This window comes from Tilletiaria anomala (assembly GCF_000711695.1).
Source record: "Tilletiaria anomala UBC 951 chromosome Unknown K437scaffold_1, whole genome shotgun sequence".
NCBI lineage: Eukaryota > Fungi > Basidiomycota > Exobasidiomycetes > Georgefischeriales > Tilletiariaceae > Tilletiaria > Tilletiaria anomala.
The window spans coordinates 314,050-334,272 of NW_013547021.1; the positions used below are offsets into that span (position 1 = coordinate 314,050).

A 20,223-nucleotide genomic window follows, 5' to 3' on the forward strand; every position below is an offset into this window, starting at 1 on the left:
GTTCCCCAAAAGGAAAGCCACGCTCGCCTACGGCGATCTTTTGTGCAGGCTTGCGGGTGTCCTTTTTGGCTCAATGCGGATCAGTCATGTGCAACATTGCAGCAAGGCTAAATGGATTTGCCTGTTTGCTGTTAGTGTACAAATGGTGTACGTTTCTTTCTTCTCCACCTTCTTTTCGCTCTCGACTTCTACGTTCTTCTCTCTGTTTCGACAAGTTGGTGTGAGTATAGGTGTGTGTGCGAATAAATGAATGGATGTGGATGGTGCATCGACAGGCTGGAACAGTAGATAGAACTGGCCGATGCGCAGAGTCGAATCAGACAGGGATGGAAAAGAATGGATACGAGAAAGAATCGTCGCAATGCGAAAGAAAGAGTAGGAAGCTGAGTCACTATGGCAGTCCACTCTTAGCTTTTGCCACTGCGGAAGAACTTGGAAAAGACCTTGCCGCCGGTGGCGCTGCCGCCTGCTCCCTTGCTATCCGCAGCGTTCGAGTTCGAGTTAGATGCTCGGCTGGGCGGAGCAGGTCGTCCCCCATTCACCATCAGGGATCCCGCGGTAACGCTGTGCTGTGCCTTGGCATGGTGAAGCTGCTGTTGACCTGAAGTTGCATCGCTGCTGCTACTCCTCCCGCCACCATTAGCCTCCATCAGGCTGCCTGAGCCCATGGACGCGTCTTTCCGCAGAGGCAGCGACGACGCCGAGGAGCTGCTGAAGGAGGAACTATTTGAAGTCGATGTTTTCGAGCGTTGGTCGTTCTGCGGTGTGAGATACTTGGAGGACGAGGGGGAGTCTGACGCCTGGGAGCTGCTGCCGCGGGTGCGAGATTCGTGTCGATGGGTATCTCGCTTCGAAGACCCGCGATAGGGATCCATCGAATAGTCGCGCTCGCGACCGTGATATGAGTGCTCTTCGCGCAACTCGCGTCGGCGGTGTTGATTGTGATGATGCGAGCGAGAGGGTCCATCTCGAGAGCCTCCAAAGATCTCCGCCAGATAGCTTGCATCAAGCTCCTTCTTTGCCCTTTCATTAATTGTCTGCAGGCCGGAGCTGCTCTTACCAAAGAGGCCACGCTGCTGCCGTTGCTGGCGGAACGAATCGTACGATCGGCGAGCGAACGCTGCGGGTGCAGATGCAGTCGAGTATATGCTGGCGTCATCAGATAACACACTGTTCATCGTGGACACGCTTGCCAATGAAGAAATTGTGACGGTCGACTCATTGAGGTCCCGCCATGATGTCGCATGTGTGCGGCCATAGTCCTGCAATGGAGGATGCCTTGGCGACCGGGCAGGAGCCAGCTCGTAATCTGCCGAGCCCCTTCCCTGGTGAAGCAACGGCTCTGCACTTGGCCCCTGACCCAGTCGCATCTGCGGTCGCTGCGGCAGACTTGCAACTTTCACGTCGACGGCACGTTTCTCCTGTGTTGCCTTGCTGATCTCACGCGCAAGATTCTGGGAAGCCTCCGCGAGGTCCATGAGCAAGTCATCGTGGCTCAGACCGTTCGGTTCTCGCTTGTACTCGCGAACTTTGTCAGAGAGTTGCTCAAGGGAGGGTGCGCTCCTCACAGCTTCCACTCGTGGCGAACCTTGGATGGAGGGCGTCTGCTGTTTGCTTGTGGACCGTCCCTTTCGAGCTCCACGCTTGCGCCGTCGGCCTTGCGATGCAGGTTTGTTCAAACCGTGATCTTGCTCGTGCTCGTGCTCATCATCGGATGACTCTGCATCATCTCGCGTGTCCGAACGCCCGCGACCAGGGAAATGCGACTCGATAGGCGACGACTTAACAGAGCTTGAGCCTGTGCCGCCAGGGTTGAGTGGCCCACCATCTTGAGTGCCAATCAGAACCTCGACGATCTCCTCATCCTCCGCCGACGAGTCATGCGGCTCGTCCAATTTCGCAGGCAGCGTCCAGCCTGGTTCAGCGCTGTTTGGCTCGAGCGGTGGCGAGACCAAGGAATGGACCATTATCATGCTCGAAGAAGCCGAAAGCAGAGAAGAATGAGATCGCGAGTGGTGCAATTGGTTGGTGATGCCCATGGATGCCCCACGCGAGGGTGTCGAGGAGCAAGTGCTATCCACCAAGCCCATGTGCTCATTGAGGTCAGCAGCCCATGCACCGAACTCGGCGGCTGTGGCCCGTTGTGATATCTGCACGTCGCAAAAGATGCGCTGTACCAGGAAGGTAGCCGCCCGTTCGGTGAGCCCGTCGAATGCTTCCCGCAGGAAGCGAACTGGCTCTTCTCGAAAAGCTGCAAATGAAGGGCATCGATCTACCGCTGGTTCCCTGAAGGGGTTGCGGTGGAAGAGCATGTTGAGCAGGACAATCCCGAGGGACCAAACATCCGCCATCTTGGGATCGTATGTCGCCTCGACATCGTTGCGACATTCTGAGCACGCAAGAGCGACACGGGTCAGGATGATGAGCATCGAGCGCGTTTGTCAGCTTGCAACGACTCACCGTACGACATGTAGGGCTTGCTGCCACATTCAAAGTCATCACACCGCTCCTCTGCCGTTGCCAGGCCAAAGTCAGTGAGCTTTACCTTGACTTTGCCATCGCTGTTACGAATGCTGTGATTGAGCGAGACGGACGAAGACAAGTTATTGTTCGCATCGCGCAGCGGACTGCCCCAGCGCATGTCCTCGACGATGAAGTTCTCCGGCTTGAGATCACGATGGCTGATACCGCGGTCATGGCAGAACTGCACAGCGCTGCACATTTGCTGGAACATGCGGCTGATGAGCCGAAGCCTGCGTCGAGAGAGGATGGAAACGCCTGCGGTTGTTGCGAGCAGAGACGGATCCGGCGGCGTCGAGTCCGTCACCGTTGCTGTGTTGGGCTCTGGTTCTAAGTCAGTCACGGAGAAGCTCGCGACGCTACTGTTGCTGCTGCTGCTGCTGCTCGTGTGCATCTCGTCCTGAGCCTGTTCGAGCCAGAAAAAGAGGTCTTGGCCGGGGCAGTACTCGAGGACAAGGAACAGCCAGTCTGGCGTCTCGTACGTTCGGTAGAGAGTGACAATATTCGGATGGGCAGGGATGGATTGGTGGACCGTTGACTCCAGTCGCTGCACCTCGAGCATCTCGGGGGACAGATCGCGCTTGCAGAGACACTTGAGGGCGAACTCCCTGCCGCGTCTCGCCTCGGTCTGCTCCTGCGCTCGTCGCGATGCCAAGGGACTCTCGTCCGCCTTGAGCGTCGAGCCGAATACCCCCTCGGTGAGCGTCACATCACCGGTCTCGCCACCTCCGCCGCCAGCCGAGTGAAATGATGGCAGTCGCGAGATGGGAGCAGCGATAGGCGTAGAACTGAGGGGAGCTGAAGAAGCACCCTCGTTGTCGTCTGACGCCGGGGCAGTGGCAGAGGCATCGACCAGTGCGTCTGCGATCAGCAAGCTACTTGCCCGCCCGCGCTGGCTTCCGTCCTGATCATCGTCGAACACCTCCTTGACCAGGTAAACGCAAGCATAGCTTCCTTCCCCTAGCTTGCCGACCACCTCCAACTTGCTTCCCGTCAGGTCCCCTTCCTGCTCATCAAACCCGGAGGATGTCTGCGCAATGGTGATAATGTGTCCGTCATGATTCATACCGGGACCCAAGCGATCTCCAATTTCGAAGATATCCACGACACCTTCGCCTCCTCCATATCCGCTAGCCGTGCTGTTCCTCCGGCTCATAATATAAGAATCCGTTAAGCTTGATCGCATCATGTCCTCCGCCGAGAGCTCAATGTCGTCTTTGTCGCTGTTGCTATTCCCAACAGAGAACGTCTTATAGAACGACGGCCGCGCACCCCAGTCGGCTGTGCCAGCATTCGGGTAGAGCGCTTGCTGCGCCGCAGAATTGATCTGTGCCTCGAGCTCGTCCGCATAGCGCGAGCTGGCCAGCGAGCTGAGAGTCATCGTCCGGTTGAGCGGGGGGATGGTGGATGACGGCATCTGCGAGTTGAGGTGCCTGGCGACGGCCTCGGCCGTCAGCGCGGATGGCCCTGTGGGCGACCACGTTGAGGTCGAGAGCTTTTCACTACCCTGACGCGATGGCGGCCGATGCACCCCAGGGGCGGCAGTAGAAGCAGCGTGAGGAGAGTTGCCGACGTCATCGTCCTCGTCCTCGGCGATGGGCACCGTGCTGGGCCCTCGACTTCCGCTGATCGATGAGCGATGCGTAGAGGCGATAGAGGGCTCTCGTGGACGCGTCTGTCCGCGCAAAGAAGGTGTGCGCACTCGGTCGTAGTGTGCAATAGGCGATTTCAGCCCGTGACCGCTATTGCGATGCCGAAGATGCGGTGGGCGGTAGATACCCGGGTGAAAAGGCGCAGACAGGTTCGACTGAACGGGCGCAGGAGTTGGCGATTCCGTTCGGGAGACGAAGGATCCACGACGTGAATGCTGGAGGAACTGCGTCGTGGAGCTAGAAGAGGAGGCGCCGTTGTTCAGTTGAACGAATGAACTCCGCCGCGATGAGCCGTTGCTTGATGCGCCCGCAGTGATCATCTGTCCTAATGAGGTTGCTTGCCCCTCCGTAACGTCTGCAAGCGGGCTGAGAGCTCGCTTGCCCATGTGCGGAGAGCTAAGCGGGCTGAGCGAAGACCCAGTCGTCTGTCGAGAATGTGCGCTCGAGATGGCCTGCATGTAATACTTACCTGCAGGGCTCGACGAATTGAGCGACTGCAGATGAGAGGAAAAGGATGGGGACGCTGCCGGACGTTGTTCTAGCAAGCTGCTGGTGAGTGCTGAGCGTAGGCGAGGGCTCGATGAATGCGCCGAAGAACCGGCGGCGGAAGAATGGATCGAGCGTGGGCTACCACCGGTAGCAACGGCCTGCTCCGGCCAGAAGCTCGCATGCGGGAGATGGAAGGGCGTCGTTGGGATGGATGGATTCGCATTACTCAGAGCCGAGCTTGGCAGCGGGGATCCTTCGCCGCTGCTTCCTCCTCGAGACCGCGCGGCTGCACCGCTCAGTGTCAGCGGCTGCAGCTGCACGGCTGGACCATTCTGCGCGCCGGCGGCTGCGCTGGCACCCCTCTCTATGCCATGCCTTCCGTGGGTTGCTTGATCCAAGCTGACCTGCGCGATTTGTGCTTCCAACCTCTGCATGCGAGCTTTGGCATACGGGCTGAGATCTTCGTGATCCATGAATGCTAATGACCGTAGGGACGATCCCAGTTCCCTGTCAATCCTCCTGGGCCCAGGCGAAGGCGGCCTGCATCCTCTGTTGCTGCCGCCTTCCACGCTGGACACCCCAACTTGGCCCCTTCGCGCCCAGTACGCCTCTGTGCTGTTGTCGATCAGGACACTGCGCGAGCCACCGTTGTATCTGGAAGAGTCGGGCCTATCTGAGGAGCGTTGCATGTCTTGACTGGAAGCTGAGTGTGTCGACTGAAGACAATCGAATGGCAGAGCAAGAAGCTGCCGCCCTTGTGGGGATTCCACGCTACAAGTGATTAGAGCCGGTCATTTCCGCATGGTAGGCTGCCAATGCAACAAAAATTGGATGCAAGGAATGGATGTGAAGGCGCCTGCTACAGCCCTCGAAACGAACAGAGCGACGACTCGGCGTCAGTAAGCGCTCGGGACCAGTTAGGATCACCCATAAGGGTACATACACACCGAATTGGGAATGATCGCAGCGTCTGCGTACGACAAAGGCTTGTCCGGCGGCGTGGACCAGAGAGCCGCACAAACGATGAAGGAGACGAGAGCCGAAAGAGAGTGCTCAGGATGGCCAAACAAATGTGGTTCGACGGGGCAAAAAGGACTGCGCAGCAGGCAAGAGGATTTTTAAGGTGCCGAGGAGAGAAATATGTGCTGCGACAAGTGTAACTCGATGCAGGCTTGCTTGGCGCTGTGCTTGTTGGTCCTTTGAGGAATAGTCCGATGGTGGTGTGGTGGTAATGAGTTCTTTTTCCACCACGAACAGGTTGTCAACCCCGCCTACAGATCATTCCATGGCCAGCACGTCCCTGATCCCATCAACAATGGGCAGCCTGTCCCCAGCAGGCAGCATGTGATGGTGATACAGCATAGAAAGCAGCGGACTGCTGGCTGTGGATTGACCGAGAAGATGGTGGAACGAAAGCGTGTGCTGCTCCGTGTTCGCTTTGCTCCAGTTGCTGCCTCTGCGCAGTACAATCACTCCAAATTGCATATTCACCAGAAATCGTGAATCGCAGCGCGAACTGCACTGTGGGGCTGTGCCCCACTCCCAGATCTCCCGCATGCAGCAACAGCGACAAGTCTGCGATGCACTGCACGTGTGCTCGTGTGGGGGGAGGGGGGCAGAGTAGAAAATGGCGAAAAGCAGTCCAAAAAGGCGCCAAGGGCCGCGCGACGAGACGTATGGCCGGCCGACCAACGTGGTTGTGCCTTTGCCAAAGAGTATTCGCTTGCAGTCACCGCGTGGTTCGCCAATTTTGATCTGCTACTTGGTCGGGAAACCAAGTCGGCGGGCTCCACGCTGGTCCATCCACAGGTGCCACAATCCATACACGGACATATCGAAACGGCTGTCGAAGGGTGTCGGCGCAAACGCCAATGAAACTTGGTCCGTTGGCTTCTATTTTCTGCCTCACATCTCTTCTATTTCCTGACATACGGCCAGCGGCCCGGTGCCTTTCTAGCAGCGGCTAGTGAAGCAGAGCGTGTGGGCCTGGCCATTCTCGCTGACCGACTCCGAACTCTGTTGCTAGGCTGCGTCTGCCACTGCTGCGTACGCTGGCTGCCCTAGTGGACCAGCCGTCCGGTCACAGGGCCCTGCCTGCCCCTGCTCATCATAGTGCTCATGCGCTCACTGCTGATGCCTTTTTGTTGTTTGGTCATTAAAGTGTATTTGCCTGTTTGGTCATCCGGTGAATACATACTTTTGACACTGCTCTCCCAGCTTCTCGCACCTTTTGTAGTGCATCGAGAAAACGAAGTACCCGAAGAGACGATCTCGCACCCTGGCGTAAGCTGCTAGAACCTGTCCATGTAGATCAGAACCTATGAAGTTGTGTGGCATTGCCTGCCCACCTGTCGTGCGCAGAGCACAACTGAGGGACCAATCTGTTTTCCCTCTTGAAAGGCAGCATGGACGCCAGCTATGTAGAAGTGATCGTGATGAAAGCTTTCAGCAAGCCTCGTTGATACTTGGCAAGCGTTTGCAACCGAGGAAACGAGAAGGGCCACATCCTGCGCAATCCCAGAACAGAGAGGAGGTCCGGATGAACTATGAATGATACGCGGGATTTGATGTCTCCAAGTACACGGGGGACGGAAGTACGTTCGCATATTTGCAAAGCGAACGCGAGATAAAGGACGAAGATCCAAGCATGGAAGGACCGAGCGTTGCGGGTGCATTCCATCAGAGTGTAGATTGATGTGGATGTGCATGTCAATGTTGTGGCCCTACTAAAGGCAGTAATATTGATGAGCAAGAGGGCGATGAGTTGAAGCGAAGCGAAGTCATATTGCGACGGAAGGCTGTATTGCCCCTTCCACAGGCGGCCGCTGCTAGGCGGTGTGAATTAGGCAAAGCTCGGCACTGCACCCAGATGGGGAGGCTGATTTTGCGACTGCAACCACGTCCTCGCATGATGAGGATGCTGATGCGGATACTGGTGCTGATGCTGGTGCTGATGCCGGTGTTGGTGCTGCTGATACTGATACTGGAGCATGTGCTGCTGCAAAGGAAGAAGATGCGGCGCTTGCTGCTGCTGATGAAGGTAAGAAGGGAAGACACCATTGATCTTGGCAAGCGCAGGGGTGACAAAAGGAAGGATGTTGCCGCTATCCTGGCGCTGATGGCACTGATGCTGATCCTCGTTGAAGGTAACCGGGTACTTAATAGGTAATGAAATGCTGGCAAAGGACGCTGGGGATTGATGATGCTGTTGGATTGGATGCAGATTAAAAGGATGCTTGTTTGTGCTCTGGACTGGTGCCAAATGAAGCGTCTGATGCGGGCCCGGGTGGTTCTGTGCCTGGCGCTGCAGATGCTGACGTGCAAGATTCTCCAAATGAGCTTGAAACCCAGGTTGCATGTAGGCCGGTGCTGCACAAGCACCATAGTTCGAGCCAGAAAGGGAGCCCTGCGAGGCGTTGCTCACGAGCGAGCCACTGCTCGTACCACTGCCGCTGCTGCTCGCACCAGCCGTGATGTTGTACATGAGCGCAGCGGCATTCATGGGATTCTGGACTTCGGCCTCCGCTTCGGTCAGAGCGCGCAGTGCTGCAGCTCGCTGGCGGCGGAGCGCTCGGCCTGCACCGCGACCTCGCGAACGCCTGCCTCGAGCGCGCGCCTTCTTGTCGCCTTGCTGCTCCTCCAATTGCTGTTGGATGGTGCTCCAATCGGTGAAGCTTCCAACGGCTTGTTCGCCAGCTAAGCTCTCTCCCGAGCCGAACGCAGCAGCTGCAGCCTTGTAGAAGCTGGCGGTACCATCTTGCATCGCAGGGCGCATGCCATAAGGCAGCGGCAAGGCAGGGTACTTGGGGGACGACTGGGGTAGGGTCCATCCCTGCTGCATGCTCAAGGACGCCTTTCCACCATGACTATTGCGCTGTCCAGAGATATTGGAAAGCGAGGGTTGCTTTGTGATTGGCTTCGCCATTCCAAGCTTGACGCCGCCGCTGACAACGGACACATTGCCTTTGTCGTAGATCTGCACAGTCTCTTTCTTCGTACCTTGTGGCAAAGGGGCAGACGCAGCACGCGTCATGACAGCGACGTAACCGGGTGGCGCAAGTGTGGCTTTGAAAGCGCCATTGGCTGTTGCGAGCACAGAGGAGATAGCAAGCTGCTGTGGGTTGGCAGGGGTTACGGTGACGTCGCCTGCTTGGTCCATTGAGTCGTCACTCATAAAGTTGAGCAGACCGAGCGAGTTGGCACATTCGACAAGCTCGTCATCGTCAGCCGATATATCGCTGAATCCACAAAGGCTACTGGCTGCGTCTTCATCGTCGCTGCTTCCAGAGTAACTGCTAAGACTGCTGGTCGTGTACGCCGAAAGGGGCTCTGAGAAAGGACTGCTGACGCAGGAGCTGCCGTTCGAAAGGCTGCGCGGTGTCATCAGGTCGGCGGGGGAATGGCTGTGATTCGATGAGCTAGACGTGTTCGTGCGCGTACGTGCAGCTGATGCGGTACAAAGGCTGGACGGTCGCTCGTGCGAACGGAGCATGGTGAGGTTGCGGTCATCGCTGCTGCATAGCTTGACGGGCGCAGGGGTGGAACGAATGGCTTTTGACGGCAGATTGCCCCAAATAACCTTGAATTCGCCGTTAGACGCAGCGAATGGTACGGCGCTTTTGCAATCTTTGCGCATGGACACGCAGCCGGGATCGACCCAAATGATGAAGGCCGTAGGTAATAGCTGCTGCAGTGCGGATATTGGCGATTGTGCTGCGGTGACAGCGGCACGGCAAGCCTGCTGAATGGCTTCATCCGACCCATCACTCGAACCATCAGCGTGCCAAAAGAGCGCGCGTGCAGCTGAGCCACGGTCAGGCTCTTCCGGGTGCCAGATGTTGAGGTAGCGCCGGGTTAGGGACGTGGCCAAGGTGGACCTGAACGCATCTGATGCCGCTTGCGTCCAAGCGAAGCTTGATGATGTGTCTTGTGCAAGTGCTGCGATATAGGCCGTCGCCGCAGCGATTTCTTCCAGCATGATGACGTGCACGAGAGAAATACGACTGCAGGAATGGACTTGGTAGAGGGTCAGGATCCAGTAGTCGAGTGAGGCGCGAAGAGAAGAGCGCAGAACTTACCTCGATTTCATACACTCTTAGTCTATATAGGCCGCAGGTTCTAGTGAAGTAGTCATGCAGCCATGCACATGGCCGGGCCAAGGAGCAGCATCGCAGCCTGCCCACCAGCAGCTATGGGCCAAGGTGTGTAAAAGAGAACCGTCGAGGGTCACGATGCTGCGATTGACTGGCATCTATGCACCTGTTTCATCTTGTCATTGTCGAACGTCTACACATGTACCTATGACCGCACAATCGAAGTGGAATCCATGTCTCCACAGTGGGGCGCTTTGCGCCTTGCGCTTGGCGAGCGGCGTTCGAGCAGCGGACACTGCGACAACGCATGAGAGAGTGGAGACCCGAGACCAATTTCCGCATGCCAGATCTCCCGCCAGTGGTATGTGCGGTGTGCCACTGGCCGGAGATGCCGCCTGCCTGATTGGGGATGTTAGTGGACATCGTCTGGACATCTTCCAGCTTTGGAACAAACTAAAAGAAAAGTTGAGGAGCATGCACTCCGGACTACACAGCGCGAGTTGTGCAGCGGTCGCGAGGCATGTGGGCAGCAAATACACGCACATCGCTCGCACACAACATGGCCCAATTGACACAGACACCATGCACCGGGACGATCGAGCCGATCCAGCTTGGTACATAAGCAATGTCAGTCGAGAGCCGTCGAGAGTGATGCCGCTTTGTGCGAGACATAGAATACGATGGGGTTTTTGTTGGTTGAGCATGTCCCCTTGCAACTTCCGTTTTAGGCTACAGGCGAGGTCAGCGCAACGGTTAGCTGCTCTGTTGTTGACCAGTCGACCAGCTTTCCGCCCAGCGCGACTCTTTGGCTTCTATCGCACTACGCTGCGACGCCGTCACCTAGCGAAATGACCCCCTAACCTGTGCCAGGCGGCTCCTTGCAGCGAGACGATTCCTATTTGATGTTCGTCTCCATTTGTTTACGTGTCTCCCTATTGCACTAGACTCTCTCCACCCATAAACACTCTGCTCTGTTTCTTCCATCATCTCATCACTCTTCCGAACTTCTGGTCTACGGATAGCCCGTATGTACTCTTAAGTACGTATGTACCTACAAACTTGGGACGTACGCTTGTGGATGGAGGTACATACATACATGCCCCGTTTGGCCTTGGATATTGCACATTTGTTCTCCCGCCAGCCGCGCCATCATGTTGTCACATCCCTTTTGTGCGGGCTGCAGCACTCTCATTCCCGGCGCATTGACGCGATGCGATCAGTGACACGAGAGAATTGCATCATCTCATCATCGCAATATCGTTGATCGCGTTTAAGGGAGCAGTCATCAACAAATGTCATTGCGCTTGGACGGATCATCCGAATCAGAGCGATGGCATGCGAAGGAGAGTGGAGCGAGGCCCATTCCTCAATTTCTGGATTGATTCATAGGTCAAGCAGTCAATCGCCAAGCTTCAATATTTCAAGGCTGCCTCAAGTTCCAAGATGTTCAAGCATCAATCTCAAATATAACGGGCTTAAAGAAGAGCTCATCCCCACTTTTTGCACATTGGCTTTGTAACGCAATGGGCCTTGCGGTCTCGCAGCTGCAGAGCACACCGGCGCTGACTGCCGAGGCTGCGCTCGTTCTTTCGGGAAAAGGGAATGTGAACAATATCGATGAAGGAGAGAATCTGGTGACCCAGCTCAGTGCATATTCTGATGAGCTCGGCGTCTCTGTACAGGTCAAATCGCGCGTATAGTACATGCTGAAGAGTCATTGGGTCAGACTTGCAAAGATGGATCAACATACATTTTCATTCAAAAAAGCAAGCAGGCGGAAACGAGAAATGGACAGGTGTGACAATCCTAAAAATGGTATGGTACTAGGTGCGCATGCGAGTATGATGAGGCGAACGGACCTTGGGCAGGAGGGGTATGCGCCCTAAACAATCACGGTTTGCATAGATAGCTCCCCTACCCCTCGCTCGACCATCTTGGAGCTCCCAAGAATGAATAGGCAAGACGTTTTGACAAGTCTGAGTTTGCTGCTTCGAATTGACTGATGATTGTTGGAGGCTTGGCGGATGGCAGTTGTTAATTATCGGTTGCGTATCGGATCTGTGATGGTATTGCGAGCCCAGCTATGCGATGCGATTGGACGTTAGTTACCCGCGGCGATCGAAAAGCCCGTCTCAGGCCCGCTCGTGACGACGCCGTTGGTGGAGTTCGAGAGGTTGCCGTTCGGCTTTGAGCTTACTCGGCCTGAGGTCGGAAGGTTACCGACGTTCTTCGGCTCTGGCTGGTTCGAAGATACAATGCTGAACGCAGGGGAGTGCCAGTCAGGGCGGCCGGCCTGTTCAGCCTTGGCAGCGTCTGAGCGCTCGTCGATGCGGTTGACCCAGCCGCTCTTGTCACCCATGTTGGGCAGGATCGAGTTCCTCTTGCTGGTTGCCAGCTTAAAGGTACCTTTCTTCTTTGTCAGAGCATCGTCAGAGCCGACCTTCTGCTTCGCCACGTCGACTGCACTGGTCTCCGGATCCTGTTTGGATGCATCGAGTTGGTTGAACAGATCAACGAGCTCGACGTCCGCCTTCTCCAGCCCCTCAGTGATACCGCGCTCGATCGCATTCTTGATCTGCTTCTTGATCAACGACGACGCAAGCGGCTTGAAGATCTTGATGAGCAGGTCGTGCTTGCTGTGACGGATGGCAAAGTCCATGCGGTGGACATTCGCTTTAACCTGCTTGACGGTGAAGACATGCCTTCTCTGCTTGCCCTTCGGCACGCTGGAAGCCTCGAGGAGAACGGTGACGGTGAGGCCCTTGCCGCCAACAAGGATGTCGGCGACACCTTGGTCCTTCATCTTGGGGAAGCCAGACTTCTTGCGGATGGCGAAGTGGATGTCGCGCATGTCCGTTTGAATCTGGCTGAGCGTGATCTTGAACGAGTGCCGGTGGACATCGCCGAGCTTGTTGAACCGCGACATCTTGAAGTAGTTGCGAGCGTCAATCTCCACAATGTTAGGCAAGAGGTTGGCAGCGTCGAGAGTGAGGTTCTCGATGACAACGTCGACGGCCTCGTCGCTGTACTCGATACGAGGAATAGGAATTAGACCGATGTGGCTCATAAGCTCGGGCAGGATAGGGTCGCGAACGTCCTTCCAGAGATGAGACTTAAAGGTTGCCTTGCCCTCTGCGTCGAGAAACAGGTCTTGGGTAAGACGTTTCCAGTCCTCGCCGAACTTTTTGTTGAGCGGGTCATTTCCCATGGCAAGGAAGAAGCTCTGAATCTCGTCAAAGAGCTGTGTGCAAATGTAAGCAAGTCAGCGGCAGCCGAAAGAAGATGATGCAACGCTTTTGTACACACCCTATCTTTGTGAGCGACATACTTGCCCTGCTCACGGCCATCGGCGGCGACGAAGAACTTCTTACCGGACTCGACGAGCTGACGAGCCTGCGTGTTGGCTTCATCCTTCATGATGAAGCCGGGCAATTGGAGACAGCTCCTTAAGAATTTGTCGAGCTTGCTGAACCAGTCCTTGAGCTCAGGGTCATTCCTGACGTCAGTGTAGATCTGGTCTATGGCGTCGACCATGGGCTGCGTAGATTTTCCATTGGCGAAACGCTCGATCAAGGTGCGGAAAGTCGCCTCGGCAGTCTGGACGTTGCCTTCAGCGCGAGCGTTGGTTGCGCTGCTCTCCACCTGGGCGGCGATTGACTTGGCGTGGCCGGTGTAGTGCTCAAAGGCAGTCAAAAAGAATTCCATCGCGTCTTGGTACTCGTGGTGACGCTGGCATTCGACCACAACCTTCTTGAGACGGTAGATGAACTGGTCCCGGCGCGCCTTGGGGAACTTCTCCTTGACATAATTCTTGGTCTTCTCGGTGTGCTCTTCGATCACCTGCTTGCGGTTTTCGGGGATCTTGTCCAAAGTGCTGGCCTTGACAGCGCCCAGGATGTTGTTCACGTTCTCCTTGACGGGTGCATTAAGGTCGGTGGCCTTGTCTGCAGCCTCTGTGCCGTCTTCCTTGGCCTTATCAGCGGCTTCAGGCAGCTTCTTAACCTTCTTGAACGTCTGAGGAATGTCTTCGTGGAAGTGGTTGTCGGGTGCAGGGTGGTCGACCTTGGCCAGCTTCTCCTCTTCCGGGCGAGCAATGTCGGCGGCCTTGGAGGCAGCATCGGCGAAGACGTCTCGTCCAATGAGTGCAAAGTCGTTGAACAGCTTGCGCAGCTCGCCGTTGCGCAAGAAGAGCTTGATGAGCGAGCGCAATGCCTTTCCAGCGGTCTCGGCATCATTTTGGGCGTCCTCCTTGGCGACTGGAGCCTTGACACCGACGCGGTCGGTGACATCGGCTTTGCGAGAAGCGAAGAGGAACTTCTGGAATTCCTCGTGCGAGTTCTTCTGCAGCACCATCTGGCGTGCGGTCTCGATGATTTCGCGCACATCGGCGATCAGGCGCTGACCATCAGGTGACAGCTTGGAGACGTCTATTGGGCTTTGCTGGATGGTGTACCTGAGTGCATTCTAGGCGAGCGAAAATGTCAAAGGTTAGGTATAACGAATGCCAAGCCAGCGCACCGTTTTCCAGGTATTAACTCACATCAATTTGCTCATTGTCTGGGTAGCGCCCCTCGCGGAAGGCCTGCAGAACGCCGTAGAAGCGCATCTTGCGGTCGACGTCCGCCGCCTTCTGCTTGGGGTCGACAGCCTTGGTGACAGCATTCTTGTCGGGTGACTCAGAGATCTGTGACGTGGCCAGTGCGACCTGTGACATGATGAGTACGGTTCGTGCCCGTCTCCTTGGACGAATTGTTTGAAAAGCTCAAAGCTTAAGGCATATGAAACGTGCGGGTATCTCTGGTCACACTTTCTTGCACTTGGTGTGGGGAATGCAAGTCGATGAAAAGTTCGGAAACAGGCGTTTGACTTTTATACAGGAAGGGGGGTTCAGTCGATGTGGAACCCCATTGCGATGGCCATTGCCATGGTGACTGGCTTGCTCTGCATTAAGTGCAACTTTTATCCATTCACAAACAGCAACTTTTGCTCGCCGCTGATTTGTCTTCGCGCCGTGACCGAGTATAGACGCTGGTGGATGGCATAGCATGGCTCTGGCGATTATGGACTGCATCTGAAATTTCGGGACGTATTGGGTATCCCCACTAGACATATGACGTAGTAGCGCATTTTCGCTTTCCGCTACTCTCGCTATGCGCAACTTTTTGAGTGAATCTAGGTTCAGTAGGCGCGAGCCGGGTCACCTTGCTCAGAAAACCGATGCAAGTCCGCCGGTCTCTCTTTTGGTCAAAATCTACACGCCCCACGTGATTGACAACTTGTGATGCGTGCAACATCTCGCAGCTGTAGGCGTAATAAATAACTGATGTGAGGTGGTCGTGAAAGGACGGTTTGAAAAAACGTCCTGCCGAGCATAGACAAGACGCCACCTCATCAGCAGGTGTGGAGCAGAAGCCGGCGGCGAGTGACACAGCCTCGGACGATCGCACAATAATACCTTTGCACCAGGCGGCCCCCAGGGCGGATGCGTCGGCTTGAATTCGGTCATATGTACGGTATGCAGCTTTCATGGAAGGTCTGATCAAGGTGTTGCAATGTTGAGGACTACCAGGGAGGTTTAATTTGCTCCGGAGACTATGCAAAGAAGCGAGCGGCTCCGGAGCTTTACACAAAAGTTGATGAAACATTCGCCGCCAGCCTATGCATGGATTCGTGATGACTTGCAGGGGTTGAATATGTTGTCAGCTGGTAAAATATCGAAAGTTGATATTGATGAGAACCGCGTACGGACAGCCTATGGCATCAAGACCTTTTGTGCAGACTGTGGCAGCAATAGGAGAAGGCATGACGGCGGGCGCTCTCCTGGTGCCAATTCAACTCAAAGGTACTCTTGCGTGGCTATCTAAAACCCAAACCGCTCAGATATTCCGGACCCAACGAATTGCCTCTCCAGTTGTCCGTCTCCGCTCCCTATGATGTGCTGATTGTTCACCTACGAGTTCATTCACTGTTTACGAGCATTCTCAATCTCCATGAGTTCCTTTTTGCGGAATGCGCGCTCAAGCGAAGCGCGGCAGCACAATAGGCGAATCGTGAAGTCGGACACATGGATAGGTGACGAGGGTCCACTCGTATGCGAACCCTCAACTGTCTTATCCTTACATTAACCCTTGAATGCTGTCAGATACGCAACTGCTGAACAGCCTCTTTCGCACTCTACGCAAGTTCACATTCGGGATATTTGACAATGAAGAAAATGCGATAATGTCCGTCTCCATGGCGTTGCTACTCATTTATTGTCCGATAGATCTACTAGCGTCATGTATACGACGCAATCGCGCTCGGCAGTGAATTCAGCACCATGGCTCCTCAGGGCAACATGCAGAGCACTACAGCGCAAGCTGAGCAGGCTTCGGGTAAGACGAAAGCTTTGACAGACCCGAGCCTTGAGTCGCTAGTGGCGCAAGCCTAGCAAGATGTAGCCGAGGAAGGTTTATCTGATGCTACTTGCGTCATTGAGCCGATGGAGAAGGGTGGCCATCAGCTAGGTGGGCAAGAAGTCGTTCCTGGAGGGACTAAATGACGGCATTCTTTCAAGTCCACTCAATCCTCAGCCACCGAAGAAACAGTCATGAATGAGCCCTTCATTCCAAGGAATGCAAAAGCCCCACTCGTTCACATTGAAGCAGCCAAAGATGCCAATTTCACCGAACAGGTCAAAGGCACAGCAAGTACTTTGCAGGTAGGATCACCAATAATGACAAGGAAATGACACAAGGCGCTGCAAAGCTCCGAGCGAGCTCTAAAGACGTGGGCAGTTGCATCGCTTTGTGCAACCGGGTGCAATGTTCCGAAGGCAGGTTAAGGTGAAGCGACTGTATATCAGCTTTCAAGGCGCACATCAGCGCTGCCGAGCAGCATGCTCAAGTGAAGATGGGGATCGACGGAGCAAGAGATCGGTCCAGCATGTAGGTTGGGAGCGATCGTCATCCTCATTGCTTACGCAGTTGTAAATGCTCCAGGATTTACTCGAGAATCTTCTTATCCACCACCTTGCCCTGCTCGTCAATCTTGTAGACGATGGGTACGCCAGTGGCAAGCTCCGTGTTGACAATTTCCTCGCCAGACCTACGAAGACGAATATTCAGCTTCTGCTCGTGAGAGAATGCACAACAATGCGCGACTCACATGCCCTCCAGCTCCTTGATCATGGAACGCAAGGAGTTTCCGTGGGCAGTGACCAGAACCGACTTGCCCTTGAGGACTTCGGGCTTGATCTTCGCCTCATAGTACGGGAGAACACGCTTGCCAGTCAGCTCCAGCGACTCGCCCCCGGGAGGGGGGACATCGTAGGAGCGGCGCCAGATGTGCACCTGCTCCTCGCCGAACTTCTTCCTGGCGTCATCTTTGTTGAGACCAGTGAGCTCGCCGTAGTCTCGTTCGTTGAGCGCCTGGTCCTGGGTGACTGGGATGCCCTCCTGGTCGATCTCCTTGAGCTGGATCGCAAGCGTGGTCTGCGCGCGTTGGAGAGCCGAGGTGAACGCCATGTCAAAGTGGGTGTAACCTCCCTCCTTGAGGTTCTTGGCTCCCTTGAGCGCCTCCTCCTTTCCCAAGTCGGTCAGCGCCGGGTCTTTCCAGCCGGTGAACTGTGGGTAACGCAAGGTAGTCTTATGAGCAGCTAAATTCTGGCTGCACATAAATTCGGCACGCACCAAGTTAAGCTTGTTCCACTCGGACTGGCCGTGGCGAGTGAGGACAAGAGTTCTGCAAGGTCGCCGAAAACATAGATCCGTACAGGTCAGGATCCGTATCACATTAACGTCAGAAATTGAGAAATAGACGGCGAAGAGTGTGACCGGCCCTCCGACCTGACGCGCTTCGCGCCACTCACCCGACCATCTTGAGCTGAGTATATATTCGTGTGTATGTAACTGTCTATGGGATCCGTGCTGATGGAGAGAATGCATGAAAAGGAATCGCTCTTAGTCCCACCTCAAGGAACAATAGTGAGAAGAACACGGTGAGAGGCTGCGAACTTTGGAAACGATGGCGAGCGCTGAAGCAGAGAGAAGCGGTATGTGTTGGTTGGGTATAACTCCTCACGGGCTTGGCACGCACTCTCTCGCTCTCACTCTCTCTTTTTTTCTGCCTGTGGGATTGAATCAAATCGCTGCACTGCATTCTGGGGACATTGAGATTGGGGTTGGCCCGAGCGTATCAATATATATCACGTGACTATCTCGAAGTACGTCTCCTGATGTTCTCCAACCCAATCACGGCTGCAATTGACGTGTCCACCCTTCGCGTCTTTCTCCTCGGCAAATCTGGAAGTTCTTACATCCAACTCACGTCGTTATCGGTACTCTGTTTCCGAGAAGGGTTCGAGCTGCGAATCAGCAGCCATATTCTGCACATTGCAAGACAACTGGACAGCCGTGAGTGCGTCAACAGGCGTCGCAATGGTAGAACGCAGCCAGCTTCATGCTCGACTGACGGTGTATCGTGCATCCCTTCGTCGTCACCAATGTCGCTGAATCACGAGGAGATGCTGACTGGGACGGGTTATTCTCCGTATGTTTTCTGGACGCACAAACTGCGTCTTCGAAGTGCTTTGCGCTGTGACTCTAAAAGACAGTGTCCCTTGCGGGCGACGGATGTATATATGAAAGGCCGAACGATTATCCTGCATCTTGTCTCCTCCTTGATCGCACTCTGATCAACAAATCATTCGTCCCAACAATAATCAGACGACAGAGACTAGTCTTCTGCTCAATCTCTTCCAATATGTCTACTATCCCAGAGCAAATGAAGGCGGCATGCCCCACCAACGTCAAGAAGCCGATGGGGGTCAAAGCGATCCCAGCGACAAAGGGCCGTAAGGATAGCGAACTGCTGCTAAAGATCGTGGCCGCAGGATGGTGCCACACGGATATACACGTGTCAGAAGGTACCTAAAATACGGCAGAGCCTTCCCCAGCATGCTCGGCGAGTGTGTGCAAGTAGCCGGATACTAGATACAGGCAACAGCAGTTCACCTGTCCCATCTCAAGCAATGCTCACACGAACCATTCGGAGCCATTGCGGTCATGGGCCCAAACGCGTCTCGGTATTCAATATTCCAAGGCACTGGGTCGTAACGTCGTCGCCATTGATAACCGCCAAGAAGGTATCGACTCGGCCAACCGTGTTCCGTCTCACCTCAACCGGGCAAGACCTGCATGGTAGACAGCAATGAGGCAATGAAAAAGGTTGGCGACGAGCTCGGCTCAAGCTTCTACGACACCAGTCCAGGCGTCGGCCGTCGTAATCAACGTCAAAGCAGGCTTCCTCCCAAGCTGCGCGCAAAACCTCCTGTGCAACGGAAGTTTCCCTGTCGATGCCGGCCTGTCTTCATTCAACAGATTGGAGGTTCATCCCTTCGCTTTAAAGTTCAAGAGGCAACACATCCGAGACAGGCTGACCTGCACACCATGTGAGGCCATCCTCGCCACTCGGAAGGGTTCACTTTACACTTAAAGTTCGCCAAGCGCTAATGTCTATGCTTCCTCGCTCTCGCTTGTGAGAAGATAAAGTCAAGGAGCTGCTCGATCTGTACGCGAGCCAAAGGTGCACAACCCATGTCGAGACGACGTATAAGATCGACCAGAGCAACGACATGATCGAGCATTACAAGAGTAGTAATGTTAAGGCTCGCCTGTGCATGGTCTTTGTAATGGACCACCCCCGCAGGACGTTGCATGATCTTCCGGTGACACGCACAACTGAGCCGAGACGTACATCTCTACAAAAAGTCTGACGACTCCATTAGCCACGTACGCGAGTTCAAGATGTGGAGCGCTTCGCTACATTACCTTGTATCCAATTGCCCATCCACTGCAATGGAATCGACAACTTGTCCACTATGTTACATCACCTGTGCTACATCCTAGATGTGTACCTCTTCGAGTTGCTGTCTTCTGCGCGCCCTCGACTTGGCCACTTCGCATCCCTTCCGCAATAAATTGCATAATGGTTGGTCTCAACACCACTCCACACCACACCGTCGCGCCGGAGCCTCGTTCCGAGGTGCCTGCCGGCTTGGCGAGATTGCGACAGTGCCACTTTCGCAAAGCAAAGCCCCTCGGAGGGTCCCGAAGGGACGAGATCACACAAGGCGATTAAAACTGTGACTTCCAGATTGGATTCTTACACTCTCACAGCATGGAGCTTGCATGTCGGACTCTTCAGTGGGGAAATTAGAAAAGGATGCGGAGACGCGCCACGGAAGTTAGATGCACACGGGTGATGATGAAGATGGTGGTGGTGCGGTGACCGGAGAACAAGTACCCCGAGGCGTGATAGATAGCCAACAAAGAGCTGTGCCGATCTGTGCTTGTTGGACGCGCCACCATCAGTGCCATGTGTGACGTCACAACCACCAAGCCGCCGAGAGTTAGCATTTTCACAGCCATTGTGGCCCTGCGCGCTCTAGTAGCTGTTCGACTGGATCGTGAGATCCACGGCATGGCGTT

General features: G+C 55.1%; 8 protein-coding genes across 8 annotated transcripts; 3 read left to right on the plus strand and 5 right to left on the minus strand.

The window, feature by feature from the left end:
• Positions 1–407: 407 nt before the first annotated feature.
• Positions 408–4,558, minus strand: K437DRAFT_260521 (uncharacterized protein; the record flags this gene model as incomplete). The annotated part of the gene is made up of 2 exons (XM_013390996.1): positions 408–2,389; positions 2,461–4,558. 2 exons carry the CDS (start codon positions 4,556–4,558, stop codon positions 408–410), a joined length of 4,080 nt encoding a protein of 1,359 aa, XP_013246450.1.
• A 2,864-nt stretch (positions 4,559–7,422) lies between these two features.
• Positions 7,423–9,817, minus strand: K437DRAFT_3171 (uncharacterized protein). Its single transcript, XM_013390909.1, has 2 exons — positions 9,740–9,817; positions 7,423–9,677 (listed from the first exon to the last, which is right to left on the minus strand). Exon 2 carries the CDS (start codon positions 9,637–9,639, stop codon positions 7,504–7,506), a length of 2,136 nt encoding a protein of 711 aa, XP_013246363.1. The 5' UTR covers positions 9,640–9,677; positions 9,740–9,817; the 3' UTR covers positions 7,423–7,503.
• Positions 9,740–10,703, plus strand: K437DRAFT_3151 (uncharacterized protein). The gene has a single exon (XM_013390908.1). The coding sequence runs from the start codon at positions 9,794–9,796 to the stop codon at positions 10,604–10,606; it is 813 nt and encodes a 270-aa protein (XP_013246362.1). The 5' UTR covers positions 9,740–9,793; the 3' UTR covers positions 10,607–10,703.
• A 693-nt stretch (positions 10,704–11,396) lies between these two features.
• On the minus strand, positions 11,397–14,757 carry K437DRAFT_241804 (uncharacterized protein). Its single transcript, XM_013390997.1, has 3 exons — positions 14,295–14,757; positions 13,061–14,218; positions 11,397–12,995 (listed from the first exon to the last, which is right to left on the minus strand). Exons 1-3 carry the CDS (start codon positions 14,466–14,468, stop codon positions 11,856–11,858), a joined length of 2,472 nt encoding a protein of 823 aa, XP_013246451.1. The 5' UTR covers positions 14,469–14,757; the 3' UTR covers positions 11,397–11,855.
• Positions 14,758–16,476: 1,719 nt separating this feature from the next.
• Positions 16,477–17,646, minus strand: K437DRAFT_252968 (putative 2,3-bisphosphoglycerate-dependent phosphoglycerate mutase). Its single transcript, XM_013390998.1, has 4 exons — positions 17,604–17,646; positions 17,425–17,476; positions 16,901–17,358; positions 16,477–16,840 (listed from the first exon to the last, which is right to left on the minus strand). The coding sequence occupies exons 1-4, from the start codon at positions 17,609–17,611 to the stop codon at positions 16,738–16,740; spliced, it is 621 nt and encodes a 206-aa protein (XP_013246452.1). The 5' UTR covers positions 17,612–17,646; the 3' UTR covers positions 16,477–16,737.
• Positions 17,647–18,045: 399 nt separating this feature from the next.
• K437DRAFT_292241 (uncharacterized protein) lies at positions 18,046–19,188 on the plus strand (the record flags this gene model as incomplete). Its single annotated transcript, XM_013390999.1, has 2 exons — positions 18,046–18,659; positions 18,938–19,188. The coding sequence occupies exons 1-2, from the start codon at positions 18,497–18,499 to the stop codon at positions 19,186–19,188; spliced, it is 414 nt and encodes a 137-aa protein (XP_013246453.1). The 5' UTR covers positions 18,046–18,496.
• A 274-nt stretch (positions 19,189–19,462) lies between these two features.
• On the plus strand, positions 19,463–19,914 carry K437DRAFT_3220 (uncharacterized protein). Its single transcript, XM_013390910.1, has one exon. The coding sequence runs from the start codon at positions 19,642–19,644 to the stop codon at positions 19,879–19,881; it is 240 nt and encodes a 79-aa protein (XP_013246364.1). The 5' UTR covers positions 19,463–19,641; the 3' UTR covers positions 19,882–19,914.
• Positions 19,915–20,195, minus strand: K437DRAFT_3221 (uncharacterized protein). Its single transcript, XM_013390911.1, has one exon. It carries the CDS (start codon positions 20,161–20,163, stop codon positions 19,948–19,950), a length of 216 nt encoding a protein of 71 aa, XP_013246365.1. The 5' UTR covers positions 20,164–20,195; the 3' UTR covers positions 19,915–19,947.
• Positions 20,196–20,223: the final 28 nt, after the last annotated feature.

What these genes read in the sequence shown, in the direction of transcription:
- K437DRAFT_3171 (XM_013390909.1), bottom strand. Translation starts at nt 9,639, where the DNA reads ATGCTGGAAGAAATCGCTGCGGCGACGGCCTATATCGCAGCACTTGCA.
- K437DRAFT_3151 (XM_013390908.1), top strand. Translation starts at nt 9,794, where the DNA reads ATGCAGCCATGCACATGGCCGGGCCAAGGAGCAGCATCGCAGCCTGCC.
- K437DRAFT_241804 (XM_013390997.1), bottom strand. Translation starts at nt 14,468, where the DNA reads ATGTCACAGGTCGCACTGGCCACGTCACAGATCTCTGAGTCACCCGAC. An exon ending in CAGACAATGAGCAAATTGAT is followed by an intron (nt 14,219 to 14,294) that starts GTGAGTTAATAC and finishes TCGCTCGCCTAG; the next exon opens with AATGCACTCAGGTACACCAT. An exon ending in ATGTCGCTCACAAAGATAGG is followed by an intron (nt 12,996 to 13,060) that starts GTGTGTACAAAA and finishes ATTTGCACACAG; the next exon opens with CTCTTTGACGAGATTCAGAG.
- K437DRAFT_252968 (XM_013390998.1), bottom strand. An exon ending in AGTGGAACAAGCTTAACTTG is followed by an intron (nt 17,359 to 17,424) that starts GTGCGTGCCGAA and finishes CGTTACCCACAG; the next exon opens with TTCACCGGCTGGAAAGACCC. An exon ending in ATCAAGGAGCTGGAGGGCAT is followed by an intron (nt 16,841 to 16,900) that starts GTGAGTCGCGCA and finishes TCGTCTTCGTAG; the next exon opens with GTCTGGCGAGGAAATTGTCA.
- K437DRAFT_3220 (XM_013390910.1), top strand. Translation starts at nt 19,642, where the DNA reads ATGTGTACCTCTTCGAGTTGCTGTCTTCTGCGCGCCCTCGACTTGGCC.
- K437DRAFT_3221 (XM_013390911.1), bottom strand. Translation starts at nt 20,163, where the DNA reads ATGGCTGTGAAAATGCTAACTCTCGGCGGCTTGGTGGTTGTGACGTCA.